Source organism: Rhamphochromis sp. 'chilingali' (genome assembly GCF_963969265.1).
Source record: "Rhamphochromis sp. 'chilingali' genome assembly, chromosome: 10".
NCBI lineage: Eukaryota > Metazoa > Chordata > Actinopteri > Cichliformes > Cichlidae > Rhamphochromis > Rhamphochromis sp. 'chilingali'.
The window spans coordinates 31801203-31825990 of NC_137937.1; the positions used below are offsets into that span (position 1 = coordinate 31801203).

Consider the following 24788-nt stretch of genomic DNA (forward strand, 5'->3'; position numbering starts at 1 on the left):
ATTGTTTTTATATCATTAAATCAAAATCCCTCAGCCATCCTGTTTTGTGTTACATAGTGTGTACTTCAAACCAGTAGTTTACTAGGAAACTGCAACTAATAAATTTTTCACCTCCCCGTATTCACCAAATTGTGTAACCTTAAAACCTAAGCAACCTTTCAGAGCAGTGCACTGAGTTTGACCTCTCCTGTTTTATAAAGGTGTCCCTGTATTCCACTCTGTTGTACAGGCTGTATTGTACATGTTCAGAACAAGCTAATTATTTATTTACAGCACTGACTTTCTCCCACACTTTTTAGTTCTACTTTCAAGAGGCAAACAGCATGCCAGAGCCACACTCCGGTACTTCTCCATGTCATATTAGGCTGTGTAAATGTCAAATTTTCGCATTCTTACATTAACAATAATTCTCCTTTGACTGCAGATGAGTTTAATGAATACTCAGTGTTTCCATACCAGTTCCTATATTTACACCAGTTGTGCCATAAAAAATGTGCTTTGAATGACTTAAAATGTTTTAAAATCTCTGTCCCCACTCCAAGCCAAATAACCTTGAGGCAGAGAGTTTACTTTGGAGGCTGGTGATATGATTTATGCAACGGGATAATAAATGTTTTAAATTTATTTTTTAATAAAATTTATATTCATCTTCCCTTAAAAGCTCCTTTAAAGGGGCAATATATTTAGCAGGTAGACATGGGAATATAAAAGTTCAGAGGGAAATATTTTACTTTTTACACCAATACTTTATTTGACAACTTTAGTTACTATTTTCTTCTTATAAATTACAATGCCCAAGAGCATGGTTAAATAGTAAAACCTAGGACCCACCTCCACACTGGGGCAATTTCTGATTGAGGAGATATTTTAAGTAATTTTTCCTGACATTTTCAATGCTAAACCTGTGGTACTGTGCAGCTTATTTTTCCCTGGGAAGCAGCACCACCTTTATATTCAAGGAATAAAACACTCTGCAGTAAATACCACAGATTATATAAAAGACTGTATGCAGTGATATGTATCTGTAGCTGTTTGTAGCAAACTATATGGTAATCTCCTTCACAGAAATGGACATATGTCAGTTCCTTCTGTATTTTGCAAAACCACATGTTCACTTATAACAGTGTGCCCTCATAAATAAGAGGCACAAGTAATTTTCTCTTTTAGATTTATCTTCAGTGCTGTGGTGAACCATGTCAGCGCTACAATCTCTGACCAGCTCAAAATACTGGAATAAAAAAGGAAAACTGCAAAATAAAAACCAGAACTTAAATGAAATGAAATGAGTTTTGCTCCAACATCTCTTTTACATCAGCTATAGACGGTATAAAACCACATCCTGTTAAAATATTTATGGTGAATGTATATTATAATTCTAAGTATGATATGCAATTACCGATCAGTTCATTAGTTACACCTTGCATGTAGAGGATTAGACTTTCAGAACTCCTTGTATTCTTTGTGGTATATATTTAACAAGGAGCTGAAAAATTTCTCAGAGACTTTGGTCCCTACTTATATTATAACATCACACAGCAGCTGCAGATTTGTCGGCTGGAAATCCATAATATGAATGTACCGTTCCACCTCATCCCAAAGGTGCCTTCAGATAGCATATATTAGATTGCAATCTAGTAACTGTGCAGGCCATTTGAACTCATTTTCACATTCAACAAACCCTGAGATGATTTGAGCTTTGTGACTTATCTTGTTGGAAGTAGCCTAATAGATGGGTGTGTAGTTATTAGGACATGGTGAGAAATGATAGTCTAGTTAGCTGTGGCATTTAAAAGATACTCAGTTCTCAACGTGCTCAAAGTGTGCTAAGAATATTCAGATTGCACCATTACAACAACAGCAGCCTGAACTGGTGATACAAGGTGGAATGGATGGATGCTTTCATGTTGTTTATACTAAATTCTGACCGTATTTGCAGTAGAAAATGAGACTCAACAGTCCAGGCAGAAGGCCTCAGTTTCCTGTTCTTAGCTGACAGGAGTGCCATCCAGTGGGGTCTTCCGCTGCTATGGCCCATGTACTTCAAAGTTCAATGCGTTGTGCCTTCAGAGATGCTCTTTTGCATACCATGGTTATAACAAATGGCTATTTGAATTATTGTTGCCCTCCTGCCAGCTTGAAACACTCAGGTCTTTTCTCTGACTATTCTCAGAGAACTGCCGTTCACTAGATATTTTCTCTCTTTATGACAATTCCCTGTAAACCAGGGGTCTCAAACTTAAATGAGCTGTGGGCCTCTGCTGGCACGGTCATCTCATGCGAGGGCCACTTTAGTGTCCAAGTAGCACAAAACCCCCCACAAACAAACAAACAAGAAAACACTCACAATACTTCTGAAAACATTGTGTTTTGATTGTTTGTTTAAAATTTCAAATATTGTATAACAAGACAAAACTGCAAATATTAACGCACATTTTTTTTCACTTGTAACTAACTGAACCATTTCATTGGACTACCAAATAAACAGATCGGTACTCTCTTTCTGGACAGACACGTGGCAACACATAAGTTTACAAATTAGCTCTTGACTGCTAGTGAAAACTGTTTTCTTTACAAATGACTCTTTCACTGAACTAACACAGCCAATCCCTCAACATGTTTGTACTTCAGGCTAATATTGCCTTCATATTAAATATTTTTTTGATTTTTAAAGAATTTATTTTAAGATTGTACTCAACAACAAACAAATCCTCCCTAAAAAAAAATTAAAATAATAACTTCAAGGGCCAAATTGCATTATATTTTTTCACGTCAATATATGGGCCGTAAGTAGGGTGGCATGGGCCGCAAGTGGCACCCGGGCCCCTGCTGTAAACCCTAGAGCTGATTGTGTGTGTGTGTGTGGGGGGGAACCCCAATAAATCAGCAACTTTGGAAATACTCAGACCAGCCAGTGTAGTATTGACCACCATGCCAAATTCAGAGTTACTTAAATCACTTCTCCTCCTGATCCTCATTGAACTGCTTCAATGTGAATAACTCAATAGTTATTCCTATTAACAAGCAGTTGAACAGGTGTACCTAACAAAGTAGTGGGTAAGTATATTCTTTTATAATAAGGTATATGTAAAGCAATTGAACATTTATGCTCGTACCCCAAATTCATAGCATTATGCTGTAATGCATTTTTTTTTTTAGCTATAATAATCTGTCTTAATTATAACTGCAGTGCAGGTGTAGATGGAAGTACCACACCATGTGCTGACACTTTGATGTGCTTCAGCACTTCACTCTGATGAACAAGATGGAATCTGGAAAGGCAATATTGGTTTGAAAATCACTTTTTTAAACTGGCAGACTCTCCCGAAGCCTGAAAAATATCACTGAACCAATTAAAGTGCACATCTGTTTCATTAGGGGGCCTCATATCCATCCATCTTATCTGTCAATCTTATCTCTTAGGCCCTTCATGCACCTCATCAGATGTCTTCATGCATATATGACTGTGTAGATTAATTGAGCCAATTTTACATCATTTCAGGGAAGAGAAGAAAATCACACTGTGGATTTCTTAGTCGACTTTTTAAAGTCACATTTGCCGAGCAAATTATAATTCAAATATTATCCAGTTATGAAATACAAAATAAAATTGGGCCAAGGGTAATTGTGCAGCACAATGATATGCAACCATAGACTTGGGATGACTGAATTTTTTATTTTAGTTCCATGCTGCTTAAATGAAGTCTGAAACACTCTGATACTGCTTACAAATTAAATTTCAGGAAACACAGGTTTTGACTAAAGAGTACCTTCCGCAAAACTAAACAGATGTAGAGTAAACATGTATTCAAAGTGAATAAAGCATGGCATTCTTGCATTTGAATATAAAACACCAGTGCTTTGAGGGCAGAGTCTGAACAGCTGAAGCCAATAGTTGATTCATCCTCCCCAAGGGACACAAAGACACTTTGGCTCCTTGTTTTAAATTGGATTTTAAGTTTACACGAATAACAGGTAAAGAAACTATTACGGTACCTGGGAATTGCTCTCTTGTCTCTTTTAAGCCAACTGACAGTGATGTAAGGAAATTGTCTGGATTTGACTGTGGCAGATGTCAGTCTCAGGTAGACGTGTTTATTCTTTCCCTCCAGACCAGCTGTAGCTGTTTATTCAGCCTGACTTTATTTAATGTGACTATCAAATCACCTGTGCTGACAAAAAATGAAATCCACAGTCAATGCAGTTTCCTGCAACATGAAATGTTTGACTGAAGAGTTGGGGGCATTTTAGCAGTGGGCAGAAAAGACATCAGTCACTATACGTACATTTTTGCAGCACATCAATCTTAAGGTTTGCTGTCTATTTGTTATTTTTAGTGCTTAGTCTGTTCTGTTGTATCATTTATGTTTACACTCTATTTTTTGATAATGGATTTCATTATAAAATCAAAAAGGACATTTAGAATTGTTAGAATTGTTTGATGCAAAGGAAATACCACTGAATTTTAACCTGCGTGCCTTGTCTATAGCATGTTATTCATGTCATCAGTTGTCTTCAGCTTCCAAATCGCTGAGAGTTTCATGGTGTCCCATTTTTTTCAGTCTCACTGGCACGAAAGACAAACAAAAGTGATGATAGCTTAAAAGAAGAGGAATGGTAATGATCCCTTTGAAATAAACCCAAATTTAGTTAGTTTTTCCTTCCTGAAATGGGATGGCACATATCACTGCCTGGATAGCCTATGATTTACTACAGACTGAGATTGCCTTTTGCCATTCTGTTTTCAAATGTAAAAGGAGAAAATGGCTAGTGAAGAAATGGCACCGAGTAGAGCAAAGTGCAATGGGTAAGTGTATAACTACAACAAAGTGCCCTTTTTCTCCTGCATTTTAACAAGAGAAAAGTGCTGGCAGAATATAACAACCTGTCTCACCTGTATTTTGCATTTGTTTTTAAATCCTGCCATGTCACCAACAGTTGAACACTTGAGGTTCACTATTCCCTGCAATAATGTTTCAGCTGTCAGCAGTGAATTTTAAGACAGCGGTACCGTTCACGTTTAAACTCAAGCAAACGATCACCAACTTGTGGCAAGAACCATTGAAACAGAAAACTGAAGGCACAAGCAGGTAAAGTCATTTTTTGAAGTGTTTGCAAGTATTGATCAGCATTTGCGAGGGTGTCCATGCATCCATTAATATTGCTTTGGTGCACTTAAAGGCATCATTCTTGTCATCATTAGAGAAGTAGCCTTGATTAAGTTAGATGAAAGGAATTCAGACAGAAAGAAAGCCATCATCCTCTTGACAGTCTAAGGCCAAGGACTCACTCTTTGTTCTTTTAATGGTGAACTGACTTATAATCTAGGAAAAAATTGCATCTCTTTCATTCAGCTATATGAATCATTTTACATAATGAAAAGTACTTTTCTTTTGTTTTTAATTTTGGATATAAGAAAATTCATACAATGGAGTGTTGTAATCATACTAAAGAACCACAGGAGCCTACCAGCCTTTTGCTTTGCAGTTACTGTGTAGTCTAAGTATGATAGAATACAATTTTAATCTAAATCTAAGCAGAAATCCACAAAATGTAAGAGTGTTATGGAAATACATAGTAAAAAAAATTACTTTGTTACTTTATTGATGGTAAGTCTGATATATATTACTTAACCATTTTACCTGTAAACTGAATGCTGTTGTTTTAATCAGTACACTGCAAAAACTCAATCTTACCAAGTATATTTGTCTTATTTCTAGTCAAGATTTTCTCATTACACAATCAAGACACAATCGGCTACAGGGCAACATTTCAGTAAGCTAAAGGAACTTGTTTCAAGACAGTGAATCTTGAAACCAGAGGAAAAACTCGAGAATTTTCACTCGTTCCATTGGCAGATTTTTTCACTTATTTCAAGCTAAAATATCTTGTATTAAGTGAAAAAAAAATCTGCCAATGAAACAAGTGAAAATTCTCGAGTTTTTTCCTCTAGTTTCAAGATTCACTGTCTTGAAACAAGTTCCTTTAGCTTACTGAAATGTTGCCCTGTAGCTGATTGTGTCTTATTTTGACTAGAAATAAGACAAATATACTTGGTAAGATTTTGAGTTTTTGCAGTGTATTGACTTGACAAATCTCTTACTGCTTAAACAAGATACATACATCAGACTGGGAACATTATGTATATATTTTCTGAACTGTAAAAATAGTGTACAGATTCTTGCTTTGAATGTCATAATGTCACACTCCCTCAGTATTTTAAAATGCACATGCAACATTATTAGCAAAAATAGCCTTTTCTCAGTGAGTTGCACAGCAACATGAAAATATTAAATGTTGTCTATGGAAGCTTTTTCTCATTTTTGTTTCTGAAATGGAAAAACAAGACAAGAAATGTGGCATTTGAATGCCATGCATTCTATTTAAATTTCAGACACAGTAAGCCTATGTGTTGTCAAAGAATTACATGGACCATTTCTCAGAAGTCTAAATTGGTTTTTAATGGGTGTTATCCGTTCATTGACCTGAGCTACAGTTTCAAAGTGTCCAGCAGGATGAGTGAGTCTAATGTGGCTACTTGACTATTACTCACACTAAGCCAAGACCCTCTTTGGGAAACCCATTATGTTGCAGTCCAGTGGTATCTGTTTCTTCACACTGGGACGGGCACTAGTGTCTATTCTCATTTTATCATTGACATTTTCTCAGGAAGGTAATCCAAGAATGTTGAATTCAAAACCATCTCCATGGGGTCTTATTTCAGATCAGCCACAGAAAAACTAAAGCAGTCTTGTAAAAAAAAAAAAGAAGAGGAAAGAAGCTTTCAAAGTCAGCTGTTGACAGATATGTTTACAGCCGTGTTGTTACAGATTCCCGGAATAAAAGATCATTAAAGTTGTATACTACATTTTTTTCATTAGTGAAAAAGAAGTGAAATTTATATACAGTGGATAATGAAAACACTGGTATAAAAATAATGAAACACTTAAATCACTTACGGATTCATCATGAATTAAATATATATGTTGAAAATGTGATATATATTCTATTGATAGGCATAATAGCTGAGAACAAAATGAAATTGTCAATTGCTGGATTCCAAATCATACCAAAAATCAATAATGTGTGGGCATCATTCGGCTTAAATGATAGATGGGTTCCTGGGGAATCTCCTCACCGACCTCAATTAGGACACCACTGAATTTTTGAATGTCTGTGGTCCTTTCAGTTGGCTTAATATCCAGAAATGCGAGGACCTGTCAATGACATTAGCATCTTTAGCACCCAGGATCTTGCTTACATAGTCTTGCCACATGCATATGAATGTTGTCCTGAACCAGAAAAAACTGAGGGCCCACCGTCTCAGCGTAGGACTTCCATTCTAGTATCAATAACAACAGTCAGAGTACCATTAGCTAGGACAAACTGTAGAATTTGGTGCTAGCCTGCAAGTACGCCTCTCAGAGTATCATTAACCCATTACCAAGTTGGTCATGCAGGAGGATGCTGAACAACCTGTGTTGTTAGAATCACAGACCCAATGACAGATCTGCCATTTGTTGTGTTTTGCTGTGAATGCCAATCAAACTGCACAGTGCTGGGCTGTGATGACAGCAGGTGGCATGAGGATGATGGGCCTCATGCCACCCTCGTGGAGTCTGTTTCTGCCAGTTTGAAAATTTTACTGACATAGATTTTGTGGGGTTCCCACAGTGCATAGCTATGGCTATGCCCAGTTCTCCTCACTTAATGGCTTGTATCCTCCACATTCTTTCAACAGCACATATGGCTGTACCATCCTATTAGGAGTTGTACTACCTGTGAAACCTGAATGGGCCGAAGGCAACGTCTCATCCAACCGATTGTGACAACACTTTCAAAAAGCAAAACTAGAGAAAAATCTGTCAGGAAAGTTAAGCCGGAACAAGGCTGTGAAGCCACCACTTGCAAGCTGTTTCTTTTTTTGGGTTGTCTTCTTGTTGTCTCTCCACTGTATCTGTTCTCACTTTTATTTCCACCAAGCAGGAGAAATGGATTCACAATTCTGTATGCTCTCCTCACTGGACAGATTGACACTTCTGAAGTTAAAACTACTTTGTTTTATATTGTGGTGATCAAGTGTTACCTTATTTTTTTCATGTTACTATGTGTTGACACATTTTAACAAGTCAGAACACACTTCTGTATTAATTCATTTGACCAACACTGCTTATAAACTCTGTTGAATTTGCAGCGTCTTAAAGTTGCATTACTGTCTCTTTATGATGCATTTTTCATATTTACAGCAACGTAGACACTGCAATGATTTTTGTTGACAGCCCAGAGAGAACTGCATATAGGACCACTATCTATTAACTGTGGAAAGTGTAAACATGCAACTAGCATGCAGTGAGTAAGTCAATACAATTATATAATATTGGGCACAAATGTAAAACTATTGGTGGAATGTCCACATGTGGTGTTTACTCTACAGTGCCAATAAATCAAACTAGCACAGAGAAACAGAGCAAACATTTTCCTGCCGGGTCTGAGTGCTTAGCGGACAGTTACAAAGTGGGCAGTGTGTTTTTAATCGCTTCATGCCACACTCCTCCCTTTGGAGGCGGAGAACAAGCTTGTCGATCTGTTCCAGTGAACATCAGGGGAGAACACCTTGAAGCCCAAAGCCGCTATCTGCCATGGTGCAGCGGTGGTAATGATTAAGTATCAGTCCAGTGCGCGCTGCTCATTTCCAAACTATCAGTTTCACCTTCTCCACTACATCACATTTGCGGAGCAGAAGGTAATGATCCACTTGGGTGACTGCCAAGTCATTTTCTTTCCTGTGTTCTCACACTCCCCATTTTACTGTGCTTGCTCTCACTTTCAGCCTCACCACCACCTTCCTACTTGTCTTCAGTCATTCAGTTTTGATATTCATTTCTCAAGGTTGCCCATGGAGATAAAATAGCCATGCCCACTAGGTAAGAGAGTCAGCTCTGTGAACTGTCTCTGGCAGGGGGTCACAGAGACTGGCAGTTGTCTTACAGACTTCTTAATGGCTGTCACAGAGCATCCAAAAGAGGCAGAAAGGTGAGAAAGGTTGTGCATGCTGTGATTATTGGCTGTGCACTTTACCCTGCTGTTTAACTTTGGATATCAATCAATTCCACAGAGAGAGGAAATGGTTTGACTCAAGCAATGTGCTGCAATACAGTGTAGTAGATTAAAAAAATGGTGTTTACAGTAATTAAATAAAATGTTTTTATTTCACTTCTCTAGTTGTTCTAGTATTTAAAGACACAGACAGATATTTTGAGCCGTTGCTTTCTATAGGTTCACATTTCAGTTCACAGTTTCCTACAATTTCTTCAACTGTGACACTGAAAAGTTATCAGGGGCCGCAAAAAGCCAAAACAGATTAAACAAGTGTTACGTTACAAGGAAAGGGGTTAGATGAAATCAGTGAATGCACCTAGCTGGGTTTTATCAATCATGTCTTTTAGATGTTTCTCAATAGTGTTATTTTTCCACCTGTCATTTAAAATCAGAATGTTGAAACCCAAATGTTTTGGAATAAAGTGACAAATGTAAGATGAAAACTCCCAAATCTACAAATGTACAAAACATGTTATCTATTACATTATTGTTCTAGCCTATTTATTTTATGCAGCCCCTACCATTGCCATTTAGTAAGCAACCCTCACTAAATGACTTTCTCTATATTGCAGTGGAATCACAAGCAGATACCTGTAATAGCAGAGAAAAACAAACAAACAATGAAAGTATATACATTTTGCCAGTTAACATAAAGTGGAAAAACTTGAAACTATTTCAAATGTACTTTAGCTCTGAAATAACTGTTGTAGCTTATCTTATCCTTGTCTTATCCTTTGGTAAAGATTTCCTATTTCATCAATCACTTCCCAAGACAGTTTAGATTTCTTAATTTAATGTGATCTTTCCAATTTTGCTCCACTGTTAACTTATTCTGTTTTAATATTAGTTTAATATAAAAAGCAGTATAGTTGTTTATAGTGCATCATATGCAATGCAAGCACTTCAAGACATCCATTCATTTGTTCATTGTTCATCTTGTCTGAGCAACAATCACATGTTATGTTGCAAATGCATTTTAAACTTTAGCTATTTTTTCTCATTTATTGAAAACTGGACCAACAACATTTTTCAAAACATTTCCATACCTGAGTCTATCATCAATTCAGAACACTTGTGTTAATTATCAGAATTTTAAAACAATCTAATGTTGTCATAGTTAACATCTGCTGTAATTATCAAGGATGGCACTTAGTGGTGTGTTATATAATATTCTTCTAAAAAAATATGTGAAAATGCATCTAAGTATTGCATCAGAAGTTCAGTCAAGTTCAGCTCATGTTTCCTGCATTGTTCATGGCTGAAGAGCTGTGTGCCACTATAGTGCCCTTTTTGATAAATTAAGATGTACAGATATTAAAAAGGTCTTTAATGTAAACTTGCACTGTAAAAGGCACTCCACTAAAATGTTATAATTTTGATCCTTGAAAGGGTGTATTTTGATGTTCATATTTTGGTTCATTTCATATTTAATTATGCATAGTTTTAGCTACTGAGCAAATGAAAAAAAATCTTTTGCTCAGAATATTTTTTTCTGTAAGCATTTATCTCTTAAGATGTGCAGATACTGGCCTTTATCAACCAAAGTTTAATAAATTTCTCTCCAGAAATAAAAACACCTGTAAAGTTCAAACAGGGTCAAAGGAGCTGGACAATTCCACAATATCCTGTGTTTTTTCTGCAGAAACACCACTCAAACTTAAATACCGAGTGAAGCTTACCGAGTATGTGGTTAGAATTTAGAGATGACCTGATGATCTGGTGTGCTGGCATAAGGGAAATGGCTGCAGAAAGACAATTTGGTGCCCTGAGAGTCATATATACAAGAGGTTGCTCACAATGGATGGACACTTAACTCCCACTGACCACATCTTTCTGTTTTAGCAATCAAGTTAACTTGTAAGCCTCAAAAATGTGTGTACTGCATATAATGTGGACAGTCTTAGTCTGGACAGTCTTAGTCTTTATCATTTATGTACGCAAAAAATAAGGGGGAGGTTTTAAAAGCATTGAGGGGATTATATTTTACAAGCAGGACAACAACCTGATCTGTGCAAGTGCACTTTTAGAATTTAGCCCTTGCATTTCAATTAAATTGACAATTTTCTCAGCAAGGTGAAAATATGCTTTTAAAAGATAGGTGCTGAAGCACATGAGTTGCATTTCATGTTCCAGAAGATAAGCTTACTACATCCCTCTAGCCTTGTCTTGTTTATCTTCTGAGTGTTGATAATCCTCTTAATATGGTAATATATGAAATACCTTGCCAGAATGTCTTTAAGTCATCTGCCCCATGTTCATATTTCTGAAGCTCAGATTCATTTTCCTTTACACAGAAATCAAAGACAGATTTAAAATAAGATTTGGAATTTCTTTTAATGCGTCTCAGAGAGTTTACATTTAGTTGGACAATGTCATTGACTTACAGTAGACCTACATGGCTCTCTGGTGTTACATGACAGTTCTCCAATACCCTGTCTATTTTTCTGCATGCATCATAGATGCATCTAGGGCCCAAAACACAGAAGAACTGAGGAGAATCATAAACAGGTTGGATAATGAGACTAAGATAATTATCTTGGAGCTACAGCACAGTATGTAACTGTGTTGTGCTCCTCTGTGCAATTACTCCATTTAGGTCCCATTAACACCAAAAGTCCCAGCATTATTGTAGTAATTGTGAGTTTGATTGCATTCTTTATTAATCAAACTGTATCTGTGACCTCTGCTAATTACTTAATCAGACAGTGTGAATTCCAGGATTAGACTAAAAAAAACTGTGCTACATGTTATTCCAGAATCAATGGCAAGTCTTCTTTTATGTTTCACATTGCTTCTCTTTGCACTGTCAAATAGGCTAATTACACGCCCCTAATACCTTTCCATTGGTGTCTCTGTAGATAGCAAAGACCACCTGTGACTGAATTGGGCAGGATAGTGGCTTATTCACTTGGCAACAAAGAAGTATTGATGTGTCATGGTTGAGGTTGCTGCAATTTTCACCAGTGAAATGCAAATGTGACCAGGGCAGGGTCCAACATGGTCAGCATTCAGATTAGTTTATCGCGTGGCCACGGGCTACGCTGCACTTCTGACCCGCTGCTGCTACATCCACAGTGTTTCCATGCTGTTTCCTTCCCATGGCTCATGGAATCAGGTGTTCAATAGTCAGTGGGAGGGGGATTTCAAAGAAAAAACCTTGGAGTTATCTATTGTTAACAGCTGCACGGTTGGCAGGGGGCAAATGAGTTGTGAGAAACCTTGACCTTGTTTTTAGCTTTTAAGCATTTGTGCTACCTACAACATTAAGTGATTTTTTTACTTTAGAATAACTTCAAATGATCTCAATATGTTTTAGAAGGTATAAGTAACCTTTTTTGACAGATAAAAAATCTCTTGGCAGCTTCTAAAAAGCCAATGAAGCAAAGCAAAGTTTAAATATTATTATTCATTGGCTTTAGAAAAGAACAAGTCTTGTTGCCCCATAAAGGAAGATTTCAATTTGTAAAGGGTGGGATAATTATGACTTTATACATCTTTACTCCGACAACTGTCAGTGACTTTGGTCAGAAAAAAAAAATCATCAAAAAATGATTAGTTCATACCATAATACTTAACACTAGGGCAGCCAAGAGGGTCATTCTGACCCCTTGAACAATCCTGTAACTCCGTGAAATATGAGATGAGGGGTTTGTCATTTAACAATCTTTCTTAAAATGGGCTTATTCATCAAATTCTGAATGTTGGGGTGTTTGGGATTAAAAGAAAATAAATTATGACAATTTTTTACCTAGAACCATCAAGGACCATAAAAATTTAAATCACTATTGTTTACATTCATTTTAACATGAAGGCTGCTATAAGATAAGCTGAGTGGCTCAGAATGTGTGACTAACAGTGTGCGTCAAGTAACTTGAAAAAAGTAATTAGTAATTAACTACTGATTACTTCTCAAAAAAGTAATCCTGTTACTTTACTGATTACTTATTTTCAAAAGTAATTAGTTACTTACTTTTTAAAATATGATATACAAGCTGAATAGGTAATAAAGCAATAGACTTTTCAGCCCAATTCGATTTTTATGCATAATCCATCATATAAAATGTAATCAAATGAAAAAGTCTCTTCTTAAAAATTGTTTTTAATGGGCAGTAATCACTGGTGAACAAACATGTGGAGAACCAGGTAGTTGCTGGCTTTTCAGTGGGAGAACAGTTGCTGAAATGTACAGAGAGTCCTTAGAACGAATCCTAACAAATGAATAGTGAAAAGAGTAGAAAAACCTGGTCGAACAGTTTCAGGCAGGAGACCTGAGGACCTGAAGGTGCAGACTGAGGGATCCAAGTGTGTTTTTATTCCGTCTTTATCTTAAGACAGCTAATGCCACATGTTATCCAAAATTCATCTTTGACTTTCTCAAAGAAAAATCTTTCTTGATAATTAAATTATTTAGGTGTGTTAGCTGTTATGTTATTTGATTTACCTTAGTTTATTAGTTCATTATAACATGCTATTTTACAATCCATAATGAAATGAACAAAATCATTTATAAAAGGAACCCCTTGAAATTAATCTTAAGTACCCTTATTTAATTAATTTAAATGTGCAGAATCAGGTAAAAATCAATTATCTTCTTCAAGAAATTATTTACTTGTAGGTGTTGTAGGGCAGGGTCAAAATGGACTTTCCTGGCAGTTGTACTGTTAATTCTAAAACACAGTAATTCATCCTTGATTTGATTGGTTAAACTTATTAATTAAAGATTACAAACTAAAACTGGGAAAACACAAAAAATTAAACAGACAGACAGGCTGACAGAACAGACAGCACGGAGGGAGGTCGCAACAACGAGCAGAGGAAGACGAGACGGAGACGGAGAAGGACGAGTGACTATCAAAGTAAAATACGAAGCACGTGAAACACACTGAAAGGCAGACTGACTAAATAGGCAAACAGGGAGCGAGAGAAACACACAGAGGCGAGACAAGACAAGACTAACGTCAAACAGAGAAACCCAATACTAACAAGGGAAACTAGAGGATGGGAACACAGGGGCAAGACCAAGAGGCCATTAAGACCGATCTTTGCCTTCTTCTTTGATCTACAGGTTACACTCATGGGACGAAGAAAGTATAGCTTCTGTCAAGGTTTTACATATGGAAGAATAAAAACATTATGTAGTCCTTATCAAGTCTTAATATTAGGTAAATATAAACCAAGATCTACAACAGCACATGATATTTTACACTGTCAATATTTATTTCACAAAAACTATGCCAAAATGCAGAAGCAGCGTGTCAAAAACGAATTTAATTTAGTAATTCAGTTGCTCGTGGAACCGCTTAGTAGCAGCAAAGTGAGCTTTTCTTTACAACATTGCTTCAGTTCAATGAAGGCTGTGGAAATTTGTTTATAGAGAGTTTTAAGTTCCTGCCACAAGTCTGGTATTTAAATGTTTGTATGACTTGACACTAAAAAATTTTTAATATAAAAGAAGGCTTTTACTTTAGAGGCTGAATACCTCTTAAAGACATTGATTTTTAAGTTTCAAATTCTTGTCCGAGGAGATCTAAAAAGTTTAATTTCACTACATAAAAAATGAAATGTGTTTCTCATGAATGAAGAGAGGAGAGCCACAGGTCTTTTGCTCGAGTCTAATAATGTGCATCTTCAAGTAAAGCATTGCCGGAGGTCCTTTAGACACAGTTTCCACATTTCCTGTCTACAGATTTTGTTTGTAGGTGAGGAAACCTAAAGATAACTGAATAACACTGACTCCAGAGTTTTTGAAATCTGAAAAAAATATGTGTAATACATTATATGTTCCAGAGTATGTCTGGAAAATGAAAGGTTAGTTGAATGGGGATGAGCCTGCTCTCCTAATCTCATTATCTGATGAAACCCTGCTGTGGCAAATATCTGAGCTGATTTCAGTTTGTCAAAAATCCAGACATACTCTCACATACACTGTCTAGAGTTGTGTTGATTTAAAAAAAAAAAAAAAAGAATAAAAAATAAAAATCAACATCCGATATATTCTGTCCATGCTCCAGACACTGTGTTGCACATCTCTGAGTGTTTGCTATGATATGGTGCTGCACTCAGCAACTACAGACATCTGAGAAATAAGGAGGCTGTTTCGGACTCAGGATTTGGACAGGTCCTGTGCAGTTTTACACATTTCATGCATTATTAATGTTTCTACCAGAGAAACTTTTGGGTCCATTTTGTTAACAGTTACTGAATGTATATGCTCTTGTTGAATTTTGAAAGCTCACAAAATCTGTCCTTGGAGTTGGCTTAGATGCATGAAATTTTCAGTTTGGTGCCGTAGAACAGGAGCTAACATGACTTTCCAAAACCCAGTGATTCACTGTAGTTTTGTAGAAAAACAGTAGATTTTTTTTTTAAAGTTAATGAGTTGTCATATTCTTGAGCCCCAAAAAAAACCACATGACCAATTTCTCCTATTTTATAGCTCATCAAACATTTATAAATTAGACATTAGACATTTTGCCTGACCAACTAAAAATCCAATAGACCGATCCGGTACAACATGACTGAATAAGATATGGATAGATACGATAGTTTCATTCTTGGCATGCAACCCCAAAACTATTTCCTGATAACAGAGCTAATATCTCTTCAATCACTGGATAAATCTCTATTATAGGCCTTTGTATCACTAGGTTCTCTGCTGAAGGGGAATAAATTACGTGAAAAAACGGAAAGCTAAAAGTCAATGAGCTTGAAGGGCCACCTGAAGATAATGACTTGTGTCAAGGGGAACACATTGTTTCACTGCAGCCTCGGAAATGACTTCAGTTGTCAGGTAGACAGACAAACACTGATAAAAGAACAAACGTACATTATAGTGGTGCTCACACCTCTCATCTGTAAAGAATCTCATTAATATCACTGGATGCTTCTTGCACTGTGTCATCACAGCCTTAAGCCCAATTCTTAATCAAAATTCACCAGTAAATATTCATGACAGCATGAGCAAACATGAGGTCTTGATTACTCCCATATGAAAATGACCTCTATCAATATGTAAATCATTTAAATGGAAGAATCTGCAATGGACTGGTTTCAGGACCCATACAATGTTTTAGCTTGTAGGGGCCAGTAGATCCCGTCTCCCCTCTGTCTCTCGCTGTCTGTTTCAAGCCCTCCCAGCCAGAGTGCCTTGCATTATTTACATGTTTATGATTAGTTAAGCCTCACATGGAGCCGCCATCTGCTGGAAAGTGGCATGTAGAATTGGACTGCCATTAGGCCTATTTATTTTTACTGAAGGAAAGGGAAAAAAATAAGTAGGAACAGCCGTATGGCCCCCAAAACAGTCCTAAAAACCACGAGTAAGCCATGAGTACCTAAAGTCATAAAATGTGGTATTTATGCTTAATTAAGTGTTCTATTGCTCAACATTAGTTTTTAAAATTTAACCCCAAACTAGAATAAACAGATGTACAGATGGTGCTTGACAACCAGTGCACTATCTGATGAACAAGTGCACAGCAATACAGCATCTACAGTACATGACAGAAAACATAAATATTAAACCCAATACATTTGCATTACAGCTGACTGAGAAGTGTATATACTGTTTTCATATAACAACTGCATTTTTTTTCTTCTTTTCAACATACATGACAAACAACACACAGAAAGGTACCAGATAAGCTTCACACTAGTAACTTTCTTGCTGTGAGGTGCTGTATATAGTGTAGTTGATAGCACTGTATGGCTAAATTTCATTTCATTGAAATCTAGAGGGATTTTGAAAGTGGGAAATTATGAGAAAAAAACTAGAGCAGCATGAATATCTCAAATACTCAAAAGACTGAATGTGCAGAAGTAGATATTCTTTCTTAAAATGGCATATGAGCTACATAGAAGCACTGTGCTCCTGTTAAGAATGTGGTCACCCAGCTAGCATCTATGTTGCACAGGGATAGCTGTCTAGCTTGGTGTGCCTGACTGCCAAGCAGGTAGATGGGACTTGTCAGGTGCAGTGGGCTGTGTCCTGACCACCAGTGCCAGTTGAAAATAAATGGTTTATAGAACATCCCAGAACAGCACATGCAAAGGTAATTTATGGGTCTCGCCATTCATTGACTACTCGAGATATATTGACATCAAACTGATCAGTTGAAAAACAGGTAACATAATGAAGCACTGAGCAGCGTCAGGAGATGCCAGAGAAAAATGGTGCTGAAAAGAGCCCGGAGCCTGAAGAGGTGGAGGTATGCTCTAAAGAAAAAAGAAAAAGTCAGGAGAAGCTAAAATAGGAAGAAGGCGTAACAGTGAGACTGCAAAAACTGAAAGTAGTGATTCTAGAGGAATTTAAATATCCAGAGTCAACCAGAGAAGGTAACTGTGTACAAGATAGGTGAAGAAGAGAGTGCAGGCAGGGTGGATGCGGATGATGTCAACGGTAGTTTAGGACAGACTGATAGTGACAAGAGTGACAGAGAAAGTTCACAAGAGAGTAATAAGACATGTTTGGTTTGGAGACAGTGGCGCTAACAAAAAGAAAAGGTGAGGTGGGGCTGGAAGAGTTGAAGATGTTAAGATTTTTATTAGGAGTGACAAAGATTAGAAATGAGTGTGTCAGAAGGACAGGTTAGAGTGAATTATTTGGAGGCAAAGGGCCAGATTGACTTTTTTTTTTTTGCCTGTCCCGTTTGGCTCTTTTGCCATCAGAATTGTTGTCTAAAGGCAAAGAAAGATGCCCAACGGATTTACTTTACCAAATTGACCATCCCAGCCTTGCCATAATGGTCCATTTGATTCACCTTTTAATGTTTATTTTATTTTCACTTACTGAACATGGGACAGACTTGACTGGGGGAAAGAAGGGGAGAAAGAAAGAGGGAAAGAGAAACAGCTGAGAAGAGGGACGGGGGAGAAGGGCAAAAACCAAAAACCAACAGAATGAGCAGAAAAAGAAAAAAAAGAAGAAAAAAAAATGCATATATCAATCACCTGGATCACCTGCTGAGAAAGAAAAAAGAAAACAAGCAGAAGAGAACAAGAGTAATAGAATAAACAACATCACAATGATATATGGGAATATGACAGTAAATACTAAATATTAAACATTATTGTGCAGCACATAAGATCAACAGAACACAGTGTGCTTTGAGGTAGGAGCCAAAAAGGGTGTAGTTTGTGGGTGTGATCACCCGTGTGTACACCTGTGAGCATGGACGCGCTTGTTTTTTGTTTTTTAAAAGGTTCCTTCATGTAATGATCTGCTAGAGGGTGTGGGGGGGCCACAGCCCCGTCCTCCAGGGCATGAAGCAGGTATGGAGGAGATCAAAACTCCAGACATCCAGAGGCCCCCAGAACACAAGAGACCAAGGAAGACCAACAGAGGGGCAGCCGCGCCACTGTCCCAGAAAGAGCTGAGGAGAGTCCCAGATGAGGGCTCACTCAGCAGCCGCGGAGCAGAAGCCAGGGGGAGTTGCAGTGACGCGCCCGTGAGCTCCGCCGGCAGCCAGCCGTGCCTGAGTGACCGAGCCCCAGGCCGAGAGGCCGGGGGCACCCCACCTCCGAAGTGGCCCGAGCAAGCCCCAGGCTCCAGGTCCCGATAAGCGGCCGCCAAGGAGTGAGCCGGTGTGTACCTGGACGCCCATCCCCGGACACAAAGAACCACCAACGCACCGACGTCTGAGGGAGTCCGCCACTGGCAGGGGAAGTGGTGGTAGGGGGAGATAGGCCTCCATACCTTGGAGGGCCTAAGATGTCCCCAGAGAGGTGGCACCTGACACCCAACCTGACATATAGACACAGAAATACAGGCACACACATATACAAACATCCATTCCCACCCTCATGCTCTCATATACACTTACTCCACACTCAACCAACGTGGAGACAGACATAAAGAGACGCTGTACACACGATCACACTCCCCAAGCGTACTCTAAGCCCCGGGTCTAGGTACCCTTGCCCCTGGAGGGGGGGGGAACTGCACCCAGACCCAGGTGGTGTTACCCTTTTCCCTGCGGTGGGGAGAGGCAGACCGCCCCGACTCCGCAGCAGCAGGGAGGCCCCACACTCCAGACCGCAGTCGGACGGCCAACTCCTCCTAGCCCCCCCGCTCCAGCAGGTCGCAGAGAACGGGGGTGAGAGAAGACTCCAAACCTCCCTCCACCCGCTCATTGTAGTGTTGATGTATGTGTGTTCTAAGGTGCATTTAAAACCCAGGAGGGCATGGAGCTACCTGCCAGAGAGCAGCAGGTAAGCGCATGGTCCCTCCTGCTGGCCCTCAATGTCTACGTGTATTTAACATTGAGAGGTGGGCAACGACGCCAGGGGTGGGGTGTACACCCTGATGGTACTTTGGATTCCGTGTATCGTGCCCACCCCCAAGATCCTATATGTATGTGTAATGAGAGCGTGAGTAATGTGAATGTCTAAGTTGTGGGATAAAATTGAGGCAGGGGCAGCCAGAAGGGGACGGGGGGGGGGGTGGCCTCCTCTGCACCCTGGTGACATACCCCTACTCCAAGGTCCTGCATGTGTGGGTGGTTGTGATGGAGCGGGAAGAGGGAGGCAGCTGGAGATGGGGAGGGAAGGAAGGGAGGGGCAAGTGACCCCTCCCTGGGGCCAGCTCCCCCGCTGACCCCAGTAGGCACCCCCATACTCCGCGACCCACCAGGGAAAGGGGGCCCAGGCCCATCCAGACCGGGGCCCAGCGCAGCAGCACCTCCCGGCCCCACAGAGCCAAGGACAGTCCAACCAACCCCACCACAGAGAAAACTGCACCCACCCCACCATCCAACAACAAAAGGAAGTATTTTGTTGTTAGCCCTCTATCAGATTTAATCAAATCTGCATCCATCCTGCTTATCCAGGTCTATGTTGCGGGGGCAGCAGTCTAATTTCATCAATTTTAATTCTAAGTAAACACCCTTGAAACTCATTTGGTAGCAATGAATCCGTTTCATAAGAACGGTTGCTTTATAACAGAAAACACATTGTTCTGATCTTAAAGCCAAAGTAAATACATCTACATGGCATTTCCTGAAGATTGTAGCCTGTTCCCATAACAGCACAACCCAAAGTTCAAACACTATAACATCTGCTAACAGTATGGGTGCAGATTTGCTGTCTTCATGTAAATCACTTGGCTCAGACTTCTCTGTTACTCTCATTATATTATTGCTGAATCTCCATAGTTTGCACACCAACACAATATTTGAATCAGAATATAAGAATTGAATGCAGTGGATACTTTCTAGTATCAATAAACAAATAGTAGTGGAAGGGAAGCCTTCACAGTAAAAACAAATAATCATTTATTATTGCTTTCAAGTTGGAAATAATCATTTTTTTCTTTGTCTGTCTACCAACAACAACTCCAACATGTCCTTGAGTGTTTATTTTTCTAACCGCTTTTTACTTTCAGTCTCTAAATTTTTATACAAACATGTTTACTTTCTAGTCCTTAAATTTTTTTAAAACAACCTTGATTGTTTAGGTTCAACAGTATTATCTATTGTGTTTATACTCAGGAGTTAAAGGGGGCCGCAAGGTGTACGCATGTTGTGGTGGAGGTGCTTTGGTATTTACATTAAAGCTGATGATGCTTAGATTAATTCACTGAATTCCAACTTTACACTAATTGCATATTCTCTAGTGTCAGTGTAGGGGATTGACGTCAGAATAACCTATAAAACTGCTGTTGTTGTTTGTGCAACATAATATGTAAAGTAGTTTTTTAATACAGGTATCTGTACTTCTACTTAAGTAAAGAAAGTCTCAACGTTTGCCACCTCTGTGAGAGCCAAAATAACATATTGTAAAGGTAGCCTTCATTGATTACAGCTCTCTATTTATTATAGGTCCAACACAAAAGCATCAGAACAAACATTTTGACTTTGACACCATTTAAGGACAAATGCAAAAGCGACATTCCTTGCAAGTGTTGTCTTATTTGATGTTAGTTGATCCCGACTGCAACATGGTTGACTGAAGTCAGCTGTCATTAGATTGTGATGGCTGTCTGCCTCGTACGAGTGAATCCGATCAGATTGTTCCAGTGCTTTGTCTTTTCATTGCAGGAGGTGGAGCCCCTCCTGTCAGACACAGGTGCACTGAAAGAGTGATATAATCAGCTGTAGACGGCATGCTTCACTCACCCACCGAGGTAGATAACCCCAATAATGCATTTGTTCATTTCTCGTGTTTTTGACAAGAGGGAGCAATAAAACCAAAATGTAAGAGTTGACAGAAGCCGAGAGCCGACAGATTGCACTTACACGCTATCTTGAAAAAGGATGTTTCTGTTGTCAAGTGTTGTTCTTCATGCACAGAAGGTAAAGGTGAAAACAGTTTGATACTGTATTTTATTATGAACTACAGCAGCGTGAGTATTTGAGCAAATTCACTTCATGCATATTTCAATTCAGGTGGCAGTTTTTTAATCCGAGCACTCTTACACTGATTTATTTATGACTTTTAAATAATCATGTACAGGTAGTGCAATATTTAAGATCTGTATCATCTAAACTTTGTTAAATGAGATGTTGCTAACAAAGGACTTTTTTAAAATAATGATACAGTCACAATAATGATAATGATAGAACTTCAAATTATGGGCTGCATGGAATAATGATTAGGAAACTGAAATCTGAAATCAATACAGTAAAAAGATTTTTTTGGGAAAAAAATCTATCCCCATTGTATCCCCCATTCATTGCTCCACTCTACGCAGTATTTTGTGGTCACTTACAGACACTCCATTAGCAGTCCATCCACTCAACCTTATGGAAGACCAGTTCCTCCAGAAAGCTGTGGGGTGAAATGTGACGCAGCCTCAACAACACTCCTTTTGGTGCCACTAGGGAGCTGTACACATTGATTAGTAATTGTCCTTGCTCCTTTCCTGAGATGCTGTTTGTCCCACAGGGAGGTGGCCATTACACCACAGCTAGCCACAGGGACCATTCAAAGGCAATCAGTGCAGACAGACTCAGGATAACCACTTATATGGCAGAGTGCACTGGCTGGTATTGGTAACAGCAAGCAAAAAACAAGAAAGTCTGGAGAGAGAAGTGGGATTGGTTTGGAAGTGGAATTGGTTTGGTGTGGGAATGTCACAGCAAGCAGTGTTGGCACTGTAGTGAAGGACTTTTTTGAAAATATTCTGCTTACCTCTGTGTAAAATCCACCAAAGCTCATTACTTATGAGGATGTGTCTATTCAAAACCCATACCTGATTCAAATTTGTAATCCCTTCTAAGGTCATTTCCTTGTGTAACCATATACCAATGCTAATGTTTCTGTTACATTTGGATACCTGCACGGATGTCCTGTCCTGACACAGCAGGCAGGAGGCCATTTGTGATCTCACCATGCACAGCTTGTGCAAAATACCTTTATTTTAGTCTGATGAGCCTTTAAATTGAGCATCACTACTGGTGATTATACTATCAACACCTCTACTGTATCATCCTGAGGAATAGAGGGAGGACATTCGGAACAAATGACCTGAACACAGTGCTTGAAAACATACACATACATACAGTGTTGGCTTCACACAGTATTAACACAGTCATCCTTTACCGCTCAACCTGCTTACCACATTTGGCTCCACATGATTTCATAGAAGATCCAGCACATGCAACAAATGCAAACCTGTAAGTGGCTTGAAGATTACTTTGTAGGGAGTGATCAAAATTTCTATCGTGTATGTTGTTTTTTGCCCCTTTAATATCTTACATGTGTTTGCAATTTGTACTTGTATTATAAAGAATTCTCTTGACACAATTATGTTTTGTTGTCTTTTGCCTATGAAGTGCACTAAATCCGTGGTGTAAAAATGAAAGAAATTTGCTTTTTGAAGCTAAATCGTTGGATTTTACATATAAAGAAGCTCATGGTACCTTTGGTCCCTTACCTTCAGGCACAGTGACAATTAAGCCTGTCAGGATATCTCTCTGAATTTTATAATATACCACAGTTTTAAATGTGGTGTCTATGGTGACATTTCAGAATTGGACCAAACTGTTTGAGATGGGTTTACAGTTGTGGTCAGTTACATTCAGTCATTAGGGTGTAAATGTCATAATTTGGTCTTTTCCTGATTTCTTTGTATATTTCTTTATCTAGAAACAAACAAATCAAAACAAATTTTAATTTATTTTGGAGTTTCTCTAATCCACATATGGTCAAAAGTATAAATAAAGGTTCAAATTTAAACATACAGATGGCGGTGTACCTACACCAGATGCTTATGCTAGCTTTCAACAACTTTCATGCATAATTTTAGTTTGATACTTGAAGAATTTATAGACTTTATTTAAAGTGCTTTGTTTCCTGTCAGGAAACCAGCTTTTAAGCATAGTCCACAATTTTTCAGGGTTGACGTTGGCACTTTGGAAAGGCTATGCTAGAAGCTTAACGTTAGGATGTTTTATCCCTTCCAAAATCAGTTTTGGTATGTGTTGTCATTGCTGTCATTGTCCTGTTGGAACACTCATTTCTATCAAACCATTTAGCTGTTGATCTGAAATGAAGCTGAAGAATTTGGAGGTGGTGCTGCTCCTTCATTATTCCATTCACTTTGCAATGTACCAGCAGCACTGGCACCAAAATAGACCCAGAGGAGGATGTTACTACCACCATGCTTGACAGTTACAACATTGTTTTGAAGGTTGAAAGGCTCACCTTTACTCCTCCAAACATACCTCCGGACACTGGACCTAAATTCCTTGGACTTCCCCATTGTTATGTGTATTGGTGAATCCAGTGAGCCCTAACTAACAAATAGTTTTCATGCTGGTAAAGACAAAATACCAATCTATGTTATATGTTTTTATATGTAATTATATGTCTTTATGTTTGCCTTTGCCACAACAGTCATTTAATCTGGATCTCTGCATTCAGTTTTGTATTTAATTTCTAAAAAGCCTTCTTTATTGTGTGTCGATCAGCTAACTAACTTGGGCATTGAAAATGCCAATTTTTTGAGAAACTTTTGGATTTGTTTTTGCAGTCAGTCAATTATCCAAGTAATTTTGAGCTCCTAAAAATGGGGGACTGTGTATAAAGATGGCTGTAATTCCTAAACAGTTCATTTACATTTTTGTTAAACCCCTTGCATTAAAGCTGAAAGTCTGCTTTTTAACCACATAATGATTGCTTGGTTTAAAATTGATATTGGTAGTGTGCTGTGGGGAAACTATAAAACTGTGATATACAAAGACCCAATCGTGTGAGTTTTCAGTGTTCATAAGGTAGAAATCTCAAGATAAAGTTAAAGGTCATATTTCATTGATGATAAAAGTCAATTAATTAAATTCATTTAGAGTTAACAGGATAAGGTTCAGGGTGAATCATATCTAGATGTTCTCATATAGTACTGGAAAGCCTTGGGTGTCTCTGCAAAACCAAAGATTCAATTTTCAGTGGAAATATCAATATTAATTACATTCTTGCTTTCGTCTGTGTTTGTGGAAGATATAACGTAGAATCCTTGAAGACCTGTGAAATAATCCAAGAAAAAACATTAATAGTTTTTCAGCCATTAAAATTATTTGCTTTCATGTCCCCTGAATAAGCTTGAAAAAAGACATAAAACAGCATGATACAAGAATAAAGTTACAGTGTAGCCACGGGGAGTACATAATAGACTATCCAATTGCGCAGTGATCAAGCAAAGTCACACATTCTATTCAAATGTATAGGAAATACTGAAGAAATGAACTGAATTGGAA

At 38.4% G+C, this 24788-nt stretch overlaps 1 protein-coding gene across 4 annotated transcripts in view; it reads left to right on the plus strand.

Moving 5' to 3' along the window:
• LOC308403507 (uncharacterized protein) overlaps positions 1-24160 on the plus strand; it is a 37489-nt gene extending 13329 nt beyond the window's left edge. Inside the window, exons 2-3 of one of the 4 annotated variants that reach the window (XR_013972920.1) lie at positions 21132-21217; positions 21805-24160. Coding sequence is in view for 1 of the 4 variants with exons in the window: in XM_080892988.1 (XP_080749114.1) it covers positions 18297-18656 (360 nt within the window). In the remaining 3 variants the exon portion in view is untranslated. Of the gene's footprint in view, positions 1-18296; positions 21218-21804 lie in introns of those variants that run through there. The other 3 variants (XR_013972921.1, XR_013972922.1, XM_080892988.1) reach the window with 3 other exon arrangements.
• Positions 24161-24788: the final 628 nt, after the last annotated feature.